A 15,939-nucleotide genomic window follows, 5' to 3' on the forward strand; every position below is an offset into this window, starting at 1 on the left:
CAGCATGCAAGGGGTTAAAGAAAATAATGCTCACAGACTAAAAAAGACGTACCGTGTAACAGCCGAAGTAAAAGGGCCAGCCCAGTCCTCATGGGAGGTTACAAATGAGTACAAGGCGGTACTAAGGAGGGAATAGCTAATACCTAATAAAAAATCCAAAGCCAGCATTTACGAAGGACAATGACACAAGCCAATGACAAATATGGGCAGAGAGTGGGCGGGGCTTCAAGTACATAGTTCAGTACAGCATGTCTCACAGAGCAGCGCATGCACTGCCCAGGCTCGACTTAAAAAAAGGAGGATCATTGAAATGAAGTAATTGCCCAAGACCACAGAGTGTGGTTAAGTGGGGAAGCCGTGATTAATCCAGGATTTCCGTTTCACTTTCTACAAACCAGCCACTAAATGGATATCTACTTGTTTCTTTTTTTTCCTCTGTTAATGCTTTGTTTTTACCTTTTTGTGCATGAAGGTAGAGCGAGGGAGAGGGGAAGATGCCACATGAAAGCTTGGCTCGTTATGGGCTCGAGGTTCCAAGAGGACCTTGAGCTGAGCCAGAGCCATGCTTCAGGCTAGAACTTTCAGTGGCTCGCCCACCTCTATAGTCACGATGCATCAGACAATGGATGGCTGTCTTGAAAGCAGATTTCTTTTTTCTATATCCACTTTTATATAGTGCCAACTTGGCCCAAAGGCAATAGGTCAGTTTACTTGCAAACTAGATTACAATTTTTAATTTTTAAGGAATGGGGAGATTAAGTGATTTCCCAGAATCGCATGTTCAGCCGAGGCTGGGATTCAAACCTTCATCCCCAGTTCCAAATGCGACAGCTCTAGCTGCTAGGCCTCATCTGCGCCCATATGCCTTCCGGACAGTCACTGCTTTGCTATGTGATGCTGCATCATGCTACGTGGCGTCATCTTGTTGGAAGTATAGAAAACAATGTTTTCCAAATGTTTTGTATATTTTTAGTGAGGATGCTTTATGAAAGTAGCAAAACAGCATATGAAAAAAATACCCTAGCAAAGACATTGGGGTCCCACCATAAAGAGACTGAAATTATAAGGTCCATGTGTCATGGTATTCAGGCCACCCATAGTTTTGGTTCATAGTTCTTGATCAAGGACCCAGGTGGAAGCAGCTGCTCGCTTTGAAACTGTGAATGGTGAATTTGGTGGGCAATTGGGGGAGTGCTTGGGTTCTGGGCTTCTTTTGGGCTACATGTTAGCAAAAGGGCATAAAACCAGGCATTTTGTGTGGCAGCCACCATTTTATGATGTATTAAGTTATGAAGGGGGAGAGATACAAATAGAAGAACTGAAGTTCATTAGAATGAATAAAAATATGTATTTCATAATTGAATAATAATTGTGTATCGCAGTATGCACCACACAGTTCCGCACTGATGGCTCGTTCCTTGTTTCTGCTGCAGTGGTTGATGTGAAGGATGTTCTCCTCCGTGAAGCCTTACGAGAACCAGCAGTACTCTGCCCTGAAGAAGGAATGCCAGCAGAAAAAGGTGCTGTTCGAGGACCCACTATTCCCAGCTCACGATGACTCCCTCTTTTACAAGTCGCAGCGCCTTCAAGGCGTCCAGTGGAAGCGGCCAAAGGTAAGCTGTGCTCGAGTTTGCACCCCACCTCTCCTTTCAGCACAACAACACAATGTAAAAAGATGTTTGCTGTTAATCGTGCCTGAAACGTTTACAGGTGGAGATGAAAGGCAAGGGAGTATGCATGCTGCCACATTGTTTCCTCTGTCTACCTTCCTTCATGCTGCCTTAGCTTGCTTAGACTCCACACAGGCCCCAACAGCTATAAGGATGCCTGGCTTCACCCTGGGAGTGCCTAGGAGTGGACACTTCACAGGGAAAGCCAGGAGGGGTTCCACAGCGGTATGAGTATCAGCGCCAGGAAGCCGTATAGGCGACATTGCAAGGTGACGTCTGGTGACAGTGCGCTCTATAAGTACCATGACATTTACATTTACATTTACATTCTGTGCTCTTTCAGCCCTTCTCTATCACTGAGGTAAAGACATTAGTCTAACAGGCGTGAAAAGCACGATCCCTACTCAAAAGGTTGTTTCACCTTTGTGTGCAGTAAAATTATGAACTTGTGGTCGCTGTTAGGTGGTCCTTCGAAGCATTATTTGTGGTAAACAGTAGAAAACATTTGAAATGCAAGAAAGAAAAGGAAAAGAGGGAAACAGTACATTCTAAATGTATAAACCCCCAGCAAATTTTGTTTTTTCAATCCCAAAAAACAAACACAGTATCTAGAAAAACACCGAAACCCTTTCCCCCCACTCCTCTTTCAGGCATTGAATGCAAGTACCAGATAAACATGCTAGGTGTGCAAAAACTAAAAAGAGAGACAGGACTTGGTAGGGGAAGCAATTTAAAAAGCCCCGAAGAAACGCTTTGAGGATGGTTGAGTGGCAAACTGGGGAATGCAGTACCCCCGGTGTCATCCTGCTTAATAAAATACACAACACAAACTCTAACTTCAAACGTTGGGCTGCATCACTTAGAATTCATGCAAATGCGGCCTAATTAATTTCTTTCACATAGCTTAGCCTGCGGCACAGTAAAGTTTCAGAGAGTTCTTCTTTCTTTTTAATATTCCTGTGAGTGATTGTGTGCCTACTAGTGTTAAAGTCACACTTTACACATTATGTATTCCGATACTTGTCACTGTCTGACCTCTGCGCCATTGGTTGTCCCTTGGTTGGACCATTTTGCCACCCGGTTGGTTGGTCTGATGAAGAACCATCTTCGAGAAGCTCCCTGCAGCCTTTTACTAGGGAATTCTGTAAATTGTGCAATATGTTTATTCATTATCTTTCCTTATTTAGCACTGTCTTTACCGGTGTCTGATAACTCCACTTTTATTACAGAATTATCATTGTCACTTGAAGTCTGTTCATGATGTGAGTGCAACCATTAAGCACCATGCCTCAAAAGAGCTCAAAACCAACCAATGGCTGGTATAATAATGTGTTTATAAAATGTGCCAATCACTTCATCAATATAAATGTCTTTGGTGTTGTAATTATTCATCTGCAACCAAACGTAAGTGTCACATGTTTAATTATATTTATAAATGCTTTGATAAAACTAACTTGTAGGTCCAGCATACGAGCCCCAGATACCCTGGTTTAGAGGAAGAGGTATGCAGTTCCTATGGGAGGGGGTGGGTGGAAGTGGGTGTTAGATGCTTGGTCCGTAAACACCCTCACTCTAAGGTGGAGACGGGGTGTCACCAAATTTGGGAAATGGTTTGGGTGTCATGCTTCATCATAGGGCTTGCTTCTCGTCAGGCCAGCGCAGCAAGGCCTGACCGTCACCCTATGAGGGGCTCTTTGTCGGAGATCTTTTTCCCACGCCATTAGGTGTGGTGCGGGTATGGGGCCTCATGGTGTAGAAGTGGACAGGGAATGTGAAAGGATGGTGTGGGAAGAAATAAAATTGGGCGCAGTGGTGCTCCGAAAACTATTTAATCTGCGAGCCCACCGGTCCCAATGAAAAACAACAGTGGTGTCACCGCTGGTATAATGGTCAGAGGTGGCTACAAGTCGGTGGTCAACATTTTATTTATTTATTTATTTATTGTAGAGTTTTATATAGAGCGAACAAGACCCGTGGGTATCCGAGCGCTTAACATCGGAATAGGTTAACTAACACAAGTGTTGACATTACAAGAAACAAACAGATATGAGGTAGATAATAGAATGAATATGATTGTGTGAACAATATATATGCAAACAAAAACACATGTGCAATTCGTATTAAGAGGTGCCTTGTGTGTCAGGGATCAAGTGGCAATTTGTCAGGACCAAAAGGGGTAGACTACACTATCTACACAGTGGTTGGTTCCAATCACTCAGAAACCTAGTATTGAGGTACCTTTTTATGACCCAATGTGGGTGGTAGTTAGACTCCGTCGAGTCACAGGCAGAGTGTTTACGTTACAATAGTTAGTCATTTCAGCTGGAAGCCATTGCCGGGGATATAACCCTACTCCGTCTGCTCGGAAGAGTGATAGGAAATCTTCTTGCTGTAGCATGTTATGATTCCCTATCAAACCTTCACTGTCACTCATTTTTCTAAGGTTGTGAATGAGGACTTAAGTGAAGAAGACCCCACCCTTGGCATCTGTTTGGATGTATACAAATCTATTAATGCTGGAACATTCTCTCGTGAGATCTCTGATGAATACCTCTGTATCTTTCGGTAATGTTCCTCTATAGTTTAAGATGGTGCACCTCTAGATTTTAAGATGGTGTGCTTAAAAAAATCTTATTTTTTCCCCAGATTAAGTGTTTAAATATAAATCAATCTCTCAACTTCGGTATCTAGCTAAATTACTGGTACTGACTATGTTTAATCAGCCTTTTAAAGTTTTAGAAATCATTTATCTCCATCCTCTGCAGGCCGCCTTTCGAGCTGGATGCACACCGAATCAGTGGTGGGACTTGCTCTCCGTGAGTTGGATCTTTCTGCCAATCATGATGTACTAGCCACTCAGAGTTTAGTGTATCTTTCTGCAGCCTTTGACACTATAGATCACCAAGTGTTATTAGATTGTCTGGTGAGTCTCTGTGTGAAGGGCATAGCTTGCCTCTTACCTGTTTCCAATAATTTTTGACCAACAGAACTCAGCAGGTTTTTTTTCCCTAAAGCCAGGCATTGGTCTGTGAAGATCCTCAGGGCCTGGTCTTGTCCTGTGTACTTTTCAGTCTTTATATAGTCACTATGGAAGAACCTTATACAATCTTTTCATTTATACGTTTTCATGTATGCTGATGACACTTAAATTATCCTTTAACATCCTAAAGATTGATGGTGATTTAAGGCAATGCACCACTGATTCACACAAGTGTTTGGAGTAGGTTAGGTCGTGGATGTGTCAGAATCGGCTAAAGTTGCACGAGACACGCTTGAGATACTCTAACCACACAGACATTCTACGTTTTGAGAGTTTCCATATTGGCAATCTTGTCAATGACGTGTTAAACCTCACCATTAGATTTGACTTCTCATTAACCTCGATGAATCGGTTACATTCTGTTGGTAGTTCTGGTATGTTTCATCTCTGTACCTTGAAATAACTCATTCAGTTTCTTTATTTCCCTCACAAGGTTCACATTTTGAATGCATTCCTTGCAGCCCATATTGTTTAATTTAATGTACTTTGCCTTGAATTACCAGCCTATGCTCTGCATAAATTGCAGTTGTCAGAGCTCTGTGGCCTAGTTGCTCCTCAGACTTTCACGAACTGATCATGTTTCTCCTGTTCTAGTTTCCCTGCATTTGCTGCTTTTGAGTGGTGTTCAAATCTTTGTTTGGTTCTCTTTGTTTGATCCTTCCTATACTCCCTAGACTTTGTTATTGGCACTTTTGCTGGTACAAACCCATCCGTTTCTTGCGGTCCAAGGATACTTTTCTTTTGTTTTCTAACTTTTCAAAACTTTACCACCCTACCATTAGTGGAAGAGCATTTTCTATTGCAGCTGCTTCTCAGTGGACATTTCTCCCTTTATCGTTGCTGTCAAAGTAATCTCTTCTAAATTTTAGGAAAACCTTGAAGATCCAGGGCTAGATGTATGAAGCCTTACATCATTTGCAATCACAAAAAGGGTTCTTGGTATGTACAAATTACAATTCAGTAACACGTTACCAAGTCGCAATTCGGGTTTGCAAACAAAGTCCAAGTTGGTATTTGGAAGGGGCGTGTTTAGGGCATCCCTTTCAAATACCCATTTGCAGTGGTATGTATTGTTTTAGGACTGAATTCTGGTCACCAAACAGTAATTATTTACCAAATACTAAGGGACGTAGCAGTAAGGCATTTGCAAATAAAAGGGATCCCCAAAGGACCCCCTCCCCTATGAAAATCTTGAAAAATATATATTTTTTACGAGTAGACTGTGGCCCTATGGACCACTATCTACTCTTAAAATAAAAAAAATGCCTTACACTTTTTATATATTTTTTAAACAAATCTCGTTTTCCATAAAGAAAACGGGCTGCAGTTAAAAAACAATGCTTTATTTAAAAACAATCACAGACATGGTGGTCTGCTGACCCCAGCCGGCCACCATCCATGCGATGGCTGACATTCCTATGGATTGCAATTTGCGACCTATCGCATTATTATTCCTGAGGTAGGTAGAATTTTGACCCAATACAAATCAGGTTTTTGCAAACCAAACTATTAATACATAGGTTGGTTCTCAAAAACAGAATGGATTCAGAAAAAGTTGGTGCAGAATTTGGCTTGACATTTACTGACTCCATTCCTTGTACACCTGGCCCCTGGTTATTTCCTTGTTCCTCCGCTGAATAAATTATAATGTTTGGATTGTCATTGGTTTGTTACAGAGCCCTGATAACTCTTTGATGTATAATTGTGCTTCAGAAAAACCATAAAAGTAAAGAAAAAATAAATAATTTCTATTGTTCTCTGGACAACCAAGTATATTCATCCATTTACCTTTTCTAATGCATCTCTCATGTGCTTGTCACATTTGTGTTACTTGCTGGCTTTCTCATTGACATACTCTCAAATCATGTAACTCCACCTTTTTTCTACTTCCATCTTCCTTAACTAAGTCCTTCCTAATTGAGGTAAGACATCACCTTAGAAATGGTATTAATTCTAAAGAACTTCTCTGCCTTCTTTAGCATACAAACTCCACCCATTAACAAATCAATTTGTATATGTCTTCTTTTTCAGGTAGGTGTGTTTTGACCCCATCTGTGAAGAGTTAGTTAGGTGGGGCCACGTATGTTTCATGCATGTTGTTTACTGTTTGATTCTCTTTCACACTTGTAAAGGGGAGGACTACTGGCCAATGGTGAGGGACCTGACCGTTCTAGCAAGCACGAGGGGTTCCTGTTTGCCATCACCTCCCTGGTGGTTTTAAGACATAGGTCCTGCAACACACTTCCCGTGGGCTCTTCTTCTGATCTCTCCTGTTTTCCTTTACCGTGGACCACCCTGATTACCTGGTGCTTTGATTCGATACAGTCTGAACCGTAGTTGACAATTTTAGATAGTTCGAGGGTGCAGTCTCCCTGGAGAAGCACAATTGGGGAAGCCACACTGCCTGTCCTTGGTACTGAGTGAGAAGATGGGATAAAGCTTGTGTATTACCCTACTGGTCCTATTTGCTCACGTGATCTTCCTTCCCCTTTTGCTGTGATATTTACCTCTTGTTAGTTTACTCCATTTGGTGCTTTTTGGTTCATGGCTTGTATAGTTGAAGGGTTAAGAAATGCTACACATTGGCAACTTATTATCTAGATGGTGGCATTCCAGTGGGCCGTAGGCATCGGTCCTGCCCTTGCAACCCTGCACACATTTTCACATATTTTCTGTCTCTTCACCTATCCATAGTCCTTAGCCATATCTCTGAAAACCTATTTCAGATGTTCCAGCATTGTGTTTCTACAAGGTGTGGGCAGTGCTAGTTTGCATGTGTTCCCGGAAACCTCAGGCTAGGTTGTGGAATTCATCACTGCTGGCCTGGCTCAGTAAAGACAGAGATCTCAGGAGGTTTGTCCTTGGAGTCTTCCAGTCAGACCATGACATGAAGTTGTAGTTTCTAAATACTCTTCATTTGAGCCACAGTGACTGTCTGCAGTCACATTTACTTTGAGAATCTAAGCATGTCTGGAGAGCCCATTCGCACCACCTTTCTACACTTTGAAGGATATGGCACGCAGCTTCATGCAGAATTGGGATATAGAAAGTTCGGATGCTGTTACGTTTTAAAGATTTAAACTGCATTAAGAAACCTTCATCTACCATTTATTCAAGTTCCGGCAAAGTGCTTTATGGCAGGCCATACCGTATTGTTCACGCTCGATCACTAGATGTCGCATAATTTGGTTGCTTCTGGCCAAATGTCTTCTCATGTGACCCCACATCCTCGCACATAGAACAAAAGGACCATCTCTTCTCCCCCATTCCAATGAGAAACGTTGTTCTTTTAAAAGTGTATTTTGCGATATTTCTGCACAACCTCTGATAGCCACACTAGGAACAGTAGTTGTAAATCCCTTCTGATTGGCTGACACAGTTCACTTGATGCCTCCCATGCCACAAAAGCGTGTCTGATATCCATTGCTTGGCGACAACGTAGAGGTGGGTAAGTGCCAAGCGGGTCTAGCTTTGGCCAAGAAATAAACACTTAATTGCATGTCTGCCCATTGAAAGGTAGTTCATTAATGACCTGCCCTTTCGATCCATAATTTGATTTTGTAATATAAAAGAGTTTGGATATTGCTCCTACTCTTCAGAAACAAGACCTTTTCAACTGACCCCGTCAGAGACGCAGGTGTTGAATGAATAAAAGGAATATTGGGCAGTGCATATTTTTAAAGAAATGCGGGAGCTGGATGTTGCTCTATGACACTTGATTGAACCACTCAGAGTGAAAATGTTTGATTAACTACCATTACAAGCTATTTGCAATAAGATATTCCCTCAGAATTTCTCCCTGGGTAAATGTATTTAATCTAATATAGCCTTGGAGCCGGACGTTGCGGGCTCTACCGGCCATTAAATGCCTGCCCCAGCGATAAAGACCCAAGCTGAACGCGAGGGCCTTTAACAAGGGAGCAGGCCTTCAAAGGCTGGCAGAGCCCGCTACGGAGGGCTCTAAGGCTATTAGAACATGGCTCCTCTAGAGGGCAGAATGTTCTAATTTGTAAAAACAAAGGCCTCTTGGAGCTCGAGGGAGGTTTAAATCCCTCCGGGTTCCAAGAGACCTTTGTTCACAGCAACGGCTGTAAAATGAAAAACACATTAGAATGTTGCCCTCTGGACTTCTACCAGCCAATAGAAGCCCAGAGCACTCCATTGTCAACAATGGAGCACTCGACATTCCAATGTTCAAATAATTGATATGTTGCCTGGAGTCTGGCTGTGAACTTTCATTGTGCAAATTTGCTAGTTAGGGATATCGATTGACTGAACATTCAGCTGCCATCACTTCTACTTGCAAATTGGAGATTTTATTCCTATATCCCTTTAGGATATCTGCAAGATCAGGTCTCTGAGCACAAACAGAGTTTTCTTTAGGGGCGTTTCTTTTTCAGTTAGAACAGTGCCAAAGGCAAGTCCTCACTCACCATGTGACCACAGACTCTGGCCTTTGTGGAGGCATGTTCCAATAAATAAAGCAACAAAGAGAAGTATTAGAACTATCCTGTAAGGCAGAATTGTCACTACATTTATGAACTTCAAGACTGGCATTGAGTTTCTCCTTCAGAGACTTCTTTGGTTGAACTTATGCAAGGCAGGGGTTGATCCCAGACTTGTTAATCATTTAATGGACTGAGATTTGGGCTCGTATAGGCCTTACATGGTTCCTTCCTAATCCGAATTATTCCGTAAATATCTTAAAACCGATCACTTGCTACTATTGGATGGCGTTAGTTCTGTTTTTCTACACATGCATTACCAGAACTTGAGTCTCGCTTCTCAAAGATTGTCCAGTGGGGAGAAGTAACACAATCCGCTTATAAGACTTCAGGTCCGTTCTATTCCCTAGTTTATAAATAGATCTAATGACTGCTGCTTACCAGGTATCTGAGAATTTACTATTTTGAACAGCACATTAAAAAAGTTACACACATATACTGCCCCCCCTCCACCCACCCACAATAAGTTGAGTATAGAAGTTAGTTGCATTCTCGACCCTTGTTGTAGAAGAGGACTCTTAGAAGCCCCTAGATTGTTCATACCCTACTTTTGATATCCCTACCACCAATGTTCTTTGCACACCGCTGGGTGTCGAGAGCCCGAAAGGCTCTCACGGCAGCATATGCAAATATTCTGCCTGGTTCCAACCAGTAGTGTCTTTCTTTCTATATCTCTGGTGACTTATCTTGATCTTTTTGTGATAAATTCTCTAGTTTATCTACATCACAAAACCGCGATGTATAGACATGACTGACCCAAATATAGTTAACTACTGCAAATTCCTCTGAGTAGCATTCTATTCCACTTTGTTTAACTTGTCTTCTGGCATTGCAGAGGTGAACAAACCATGTGCAGCCTTGGCCTCGCCCCTGCAGGAGCAGCCCAGCATACACTGGCCTTATTGGACCTCGTCAGCGACTCCAAAAAATAAGTTATCGTGTGGCAGAACGCTTTAAAATGTGTTTTGTAGAAATCCCTCCACCCCCCAAAAACAGGTCATAAACAGTTGTTAATTTGTCATAAAAATCATAAGTGCTGGGGGGGCTCTCATCAGGAGGCAGCTTACACTAGCCCATTTCTCCTGTTAGCGCCGCCTAAAACAGAACCAGCTACTAACCTTGAACGTGGGGAGAGGATATGGCATAATGGCCAGAGCTGCCGACTTTGGAGCTGGGGAACCAGGTTCGACATTGGTTCAACAGCCTGTGATTCTAGGCAAATCACTTAATCTCCTCGTCAGTAAATGTGTCCTTAACAGGTGCTCATGGAAAGCGCTGATGTTTATTAAGTACTGGTGCTGAGCACCGGAAACCACCTGCTCAAATTAAGCACTGGTCATAAATTGACGAACCCCGTCAAAAGATGTACTGATAAAATAGGAACACAGATTTTTCTTAAAAAGAATGAACCACTGAAAAAGCAGATAGAATATTTTTAAGTTCTTTGATTTCACAAACCAACCTAATGACGTTTGATCACAGGTTTCTGAGATTTTACCATCAGCCTAAAAACCTTAAATTCGGCAATTTCTATCTTGCTACCTACCAACTTTTGTGTCAATGAAGGAAATAACCATTCGAGACTGGCGGGAAGGGGAGTAATGGCTGGTTCCGCGAATCCCTCCACTGCGTCAAAAATTGCAAGTAGAAAAGCAAATTGAACTGGTGGAAAGCCAACACTGTGGAGAATAGAGCAGTCTCGACATAGACACTGAGCATCCATCAAGAACCAATTAGTGAAGCAAGCACACTTTCCATTACTGCCTGCCTGAGGGGCGCCTGTGCATTAAACACAAGAACTCATTCATTTAATTGGAGAACTACAATCATCAACAGCATTAACTGCTGCCGCCGTAGAGTCTGCCAAGTTTTACAAGTCAAGTCGGAAAGATTTGTAAGGTGCTAAAACCCATAGGCGCAGAGCCGCACCATACCGGAAGAGACAGGGAACTAGAACAAGCGTGTCCTTGGTGTGTTCCTCTGAAGTGTAACAAACCAGAACTCCTAGGCCGATGAAGGGGAAGACAATTCCACCAAGGTGCACCCATTACAAAACCCTACCCGCCAGCAATGCCCGAGTCCGGCGTCTCATTGCACTATGTGCCTACATCATCTATCCTTCTCTCCATTTGTTGTTTTATATCTGTCCATCTCTCAACCCATCATTTTCATTCTTTCCCTTCCTTCTGTTCTTCCATCCAACCCACCATTTTACTTCCATCTCTCCAGACTTTTTTCCATTCAACTTTATTGTGATTCTTCAATGCATCATCCAGCATTCTCATCAGTTATCCACTTGTCTGTCCTCCCCTTCCACTAGCCAATTTTCTCTCCATCCATCTTGGACATCATTTAGGGGTCGCACCTGCAACCCCTGGCTTGCTTTTTGCCACCCCTAGCACTGCCTTTGCGACCCCTGGCGTCAGAGGTGGCAAATTCAGTGCCAGGAATACAGGGGCAACTGGGGCTCCACTCTTTATTTTCTGTCAATTTTTTATTACCCTAATAGTAAATAAATACAATATATTATTCACTAATAGTGTACTAAAAATGGAGTGCAATAAGCTGGAACATGCCCTTCTATGGCAGCTGAGGTTAGGACTTTTTAAAAAAATGTTTGTTGTGTGCGCGATTGTGGGTGAGAGTGTGAGGGAGGGTATATGTGTGAATTTGCGTATGTGTGAGTGGAAGTGGGATCAAAGGGCGTATGAGGTCTCTTCCACTATCACTGGCATTTCGGTGAATCGACGTCCATGCCATCCATCCACCCGCCCTTCCATGCATACTTTACTCCACCCATACTTTACTCCATCCATACTTTACTCCATCCATACTTTACTCCATCCATCAGGGATCCATCTCGTCATCCAACGGTAACGCCATCTATCACTCTTCCCCTCTCCTTCATCCCTTTTTTGTGCTTCTTTACTCCATTCTTCCCCCATCGCCAGCTCCACCATACTATTCTCCTGCAGTGGCATTCATAAGCTTGTGTTTATAGATCCGAGTCTCAATTATAGAAAGGTAAACATCAGTTGTAGTGCTTCACATTACCCAGAGCTCCCCAGTGAACCCCGCTGCCCAAGTGAGGGTTCATGGCATCCCTGACTACATGCCCAGAGGTATAAATACATCCCTGTGGCTCTTCTCAGCCTTTTATCCTTCCAAGGTGGAAAATCTGAGCTCTATCTAGTTAGGCAACAAGAAACCTCTTTTAAGCACTTTGTAGTCTTTTAGGGATCTCAAGCAGGTCCATGGTCTGGGACCTCGGTGTCCTGGGTAGAGATAGATTCGAAGTCTGGTTCTCCAGTGCACAAGGCCTTTGGGTTGCATATCTTTAAAGAGCCTAGCCAGTGAACGAAACTTAAACCCTTTTTTCACCCTGGATCCAACAAATGCAGCGCTATATCGGACATGCAGACTCCAGGTGCTGTAAACTCACCACCACCTGAGCAGCGGAGTTTTAAATATTCTACAGGTGCCCTATGAGGGTCTTTATGGAGTTTACAAGATTAGTACCCAAGTAATCCAGCTAGGATTAAGTTAGGACTCCATTTGCTTTGGTTACTTAAGATCACACCCTGATTTAGCCACTGGTTGACATGTCCTTTCCTGGCCAGCCTCCGGTCAAACACCACATCCAAGGTTTTAACTTCTCTGGAGGTGCTAATGACCGAGTCATCCAGGGTCCAACACTGAAACACTAAATCACTGTATCAAAGGAATTCAGAAAATCGTTTTCTCTGAAGGTTGTGCACATAACCATTTGCACATAGTGGTAAGTATGGGAAATATGTTGGTTATCTTCAGCGCATGTGAAGTTTACAAAGAAAGCTGAGCGGTTCCTCAAATGGAAGGAAGTACGTGTCATATTAGTGTCTGGATACTGTTGGTCTCGGTGAGTCCTACAGTTGGGCATCCATTGTGTTGGATGTAATGCCCTCACACACCCTTGCAGGTGTCATGCTTAATCATCCGGGCTGCTCCTCGTTGGGTCGGCGGTGCAATACCCAACGGGCGACACCTCAAAGAGGGGCACTTTAGCGGAGATCTTTTATCCAACAGCCGTTTGCTGAAGTGTGGGTGTGGGGCCAGTAAAGCGTAGACGTGTAAGTGATTTAAAATAAAGCTGGGAGTACCAGTGTCAAGTTTATTCTGGGGGTCTCCTGCTCTAGTTAAAATGAAAAAAACTAGCCGGTACTCGTTGGAATTCAATGTTTCCTACATGAGTCTGTTAGTGTGTGATCATAATGGTCGACATGTTTCTCGCTTCAATGTGCATTGACTAGCGATTCTTCAGGACCGTAGGAAATAAATCATATGTTATAGGTGACTGTCTACGTTAGAGGATCTATATGAGTATCCGTTGTGCCGCTCTAAAATTACACAAAAAGAACCATGCTCGATGTGTTAATAAAACGGTGTCCACCTGTATATTGTTGCTCCACACCTTACAGAAGATTCTTCCCCTGCTCCCGGCCCATGCCAGACCAGAAGTAGTGCGTATTATCATCTTAAGCAGACTTGACTACTGTAACGCACTACTTCTGGGGGCACCCATAACCTGGTTGGGCAAACTGCAGCGGGTGCAGAATTCTGCTGCCAAGCTGGCACTCTCTCGTCGGCGCTCTGATTCTTCCTCGGCAGCACTTACGGATCTTTATTGGCTGCCAGTCTGCCAAGGTGTCGACTTTAAAGCCCTTTGCTTGGTCTTTCGGGCCCTCCACGGTCAGGGGCCGATCCCTCTGCAGGAGCTGTTCTCCTGGTACAGCCCTACTAGATCCCTTCGTTCTGCCTCAGCCTACCTGGTGGTAGTTCCCAAGATCCTGAGGATGCGAATGGGTGGTCGTTCTTTCAGCTATACGGCATCAAGGCTGTGGAACGCGCTGCCATTGTCTCTTAGAAGCATGGGTGACTTATCCTCTTTTAAAAAGGGACTAAAAACTCATCTTTTCCCAAGGACATTGTAATTACTATAATATCGTGCTCAGGCCATTGAGGATCACAGCGCCAGGATACCCGTGGGGTGACAGTTGCGCTCTATAAATGTGCCAAAAAAAAAAATGTCCCTGTGTTGCGCTGGAGCTGCCTGGAGGGGGAGACAAAAGAAGCATATCACAAGAGGTATCGGTTACAGACAAAAATAATGGTGACCAAGTACATTCCATGAATCACGCTAGGCAATGTGTAGCTAGCGTTTGGATTAAAAACCAATTAAAACCAGTGTGTAAATAATTCCTCAGTGAGCAAGGTGGAAAACATGCCCCTGTGGGAAAACAACAGCAGCAATACAGTGGATGATTTAATCAGAGGACTCACCTAGTGTGTTCAGTCTCCAGGCATCAACACTACCCGGCGGACTGCATCGCGGTTTCAAACTCCCATAGAGTATGGCTGTATATGGAGGGAATGTTTTACTCATTCGATAAGTGTAAAGTACATGGCACTAGCTTGATGTCTGCGGCATGCTATGTGACCTAATCGGCAATGGTGTTTCTCGAGTAGATACAAGGGTTATGTTTGGGAAGCCACTTTTGAGAAAGACAAATAAAATGATATAATAAAAATAATTGAATTGCTACTGCAGCCATTTTTATGACAAAGTTGCGTACGGTTATGGGCTAGTGGAGTCGGACACTAGAACAAGAGTGGTGGGCGTTCCATTCATGGCCCTGTTATAGTATGTAAAAGAATCTATATTAAGATAATGGCTATCCCATGTTGCCTCTTGTAGTATCATTGTATTGCAATTGGCGCTGTAAAATAGCTGAATATTACAATAAGTATTTTGAGTAGCTAGTGGCATAATTATCCAAGTTCGTAATGCCATGGACGGAATGTCGTGATGTCGAAAATCAGACTGTTGGAGGTCAGTGGCACTACGGTTGGGCTATGTAGTTACATCAGCAAGCTAGATTGAAAGTGACGTTAATATCCAGCTAAGTAATGTCAGGGGCGTGAGAGGCAGACTGCTCTAGATCAGTGAGGATGAGTAAGCAGCTGCGAGGATTCGTGTCATCCAATCGCAATATCTTCGCACTTAGCCCACATCATTGCAACGTCCTGATCTACTTTTCGTTAAAGGCCCCATGGTGATGCGATAAGCGTGAAGCTGGCTAGTGACTACATGGGAAGAACCACCTAGTTGAAAGGCCCGTCACTCTCAGCCCGCATGACTAGATCGTGCTAATAAATATTTGAATTGATCTTTTATGTTGTTCGGTTTAGGTAGAGGGCACCATGTTAAGATAATATACGTGGAGCTACCCGGCCGGTAGGTTTAAGTGTCATGTGTATGAGTAGTCAAGCCGCGCATAGCCAGTTAAATGTTACAAATCCGTGGCGTTTGGCAAGAGCAAGTTTCACTGTTGCAGAAGTGTGGCGGAGCCGCAAGTTATCCGCGGGAGAGGCGGGTGTGTGAGAGCTACGGTGGTTGTAGTGTTAACCGCATCGCTGCTGCGGTTATTTTTGCGCTGTGCGGCTGTTTTCGAATAACCGCGTTACATGACGAGCTCAGCTCGTCATCCGCACACGTCACCCGTGGCTGATGACGAGCTGAGCTCGTCATCAGCATCGAAGGGGTTAACGTACGTTATCATGTATACTAGCGGCACTGGTCTCCGTTTACAGATTATACAAGCATTCATGCCCGGTTTGCCGCCATGCCCTGTGTTGCCCAGCTACGCCACCCTCAAATGTTACTTACAGTTAGGATGCCGTGTTT

The 15,939-nt window shown here is 43.5% G+C and overlaps 1 protein-coding gene across 1 annotated transcript in view; it reads left to right on the top strand.

Moving 5' to 3' along the window:
* Positions 1–15,939, top strand: part of CAPN5 (calpain 5) — a 494,730-nt gene that overhangs the window by 160,603 nt on the left and 318,188 nt on the right. The window contains exon 2 of the mRNA XM_086936072.1: positions 1,434–1,613. Coding sequence (XP_086792198.1) covers positions 1,449–1,613 — 165 coding nt within the window. The 5' untranslated portion in view covers positions 1,434–1,448. The remainder of the gene's footprint in view (positions 1–1,433; positions 1,614–15,939) is intronic.

This window comes from Lissotriton vulgaris, chromosome 8, assembly GCF_964263255.1.
Source record: "Lissotriton vulgaris chromosome 8, aLisVul1.2, whole genome shotgun sequence".
Taxonomy (NCBI): domain Eukaryota; kingdom Metazoa; phylum Chordata; class Amphibia; order Caudata; family Salamandridae; genus Lissotriton; species Lissotriton vulgaris.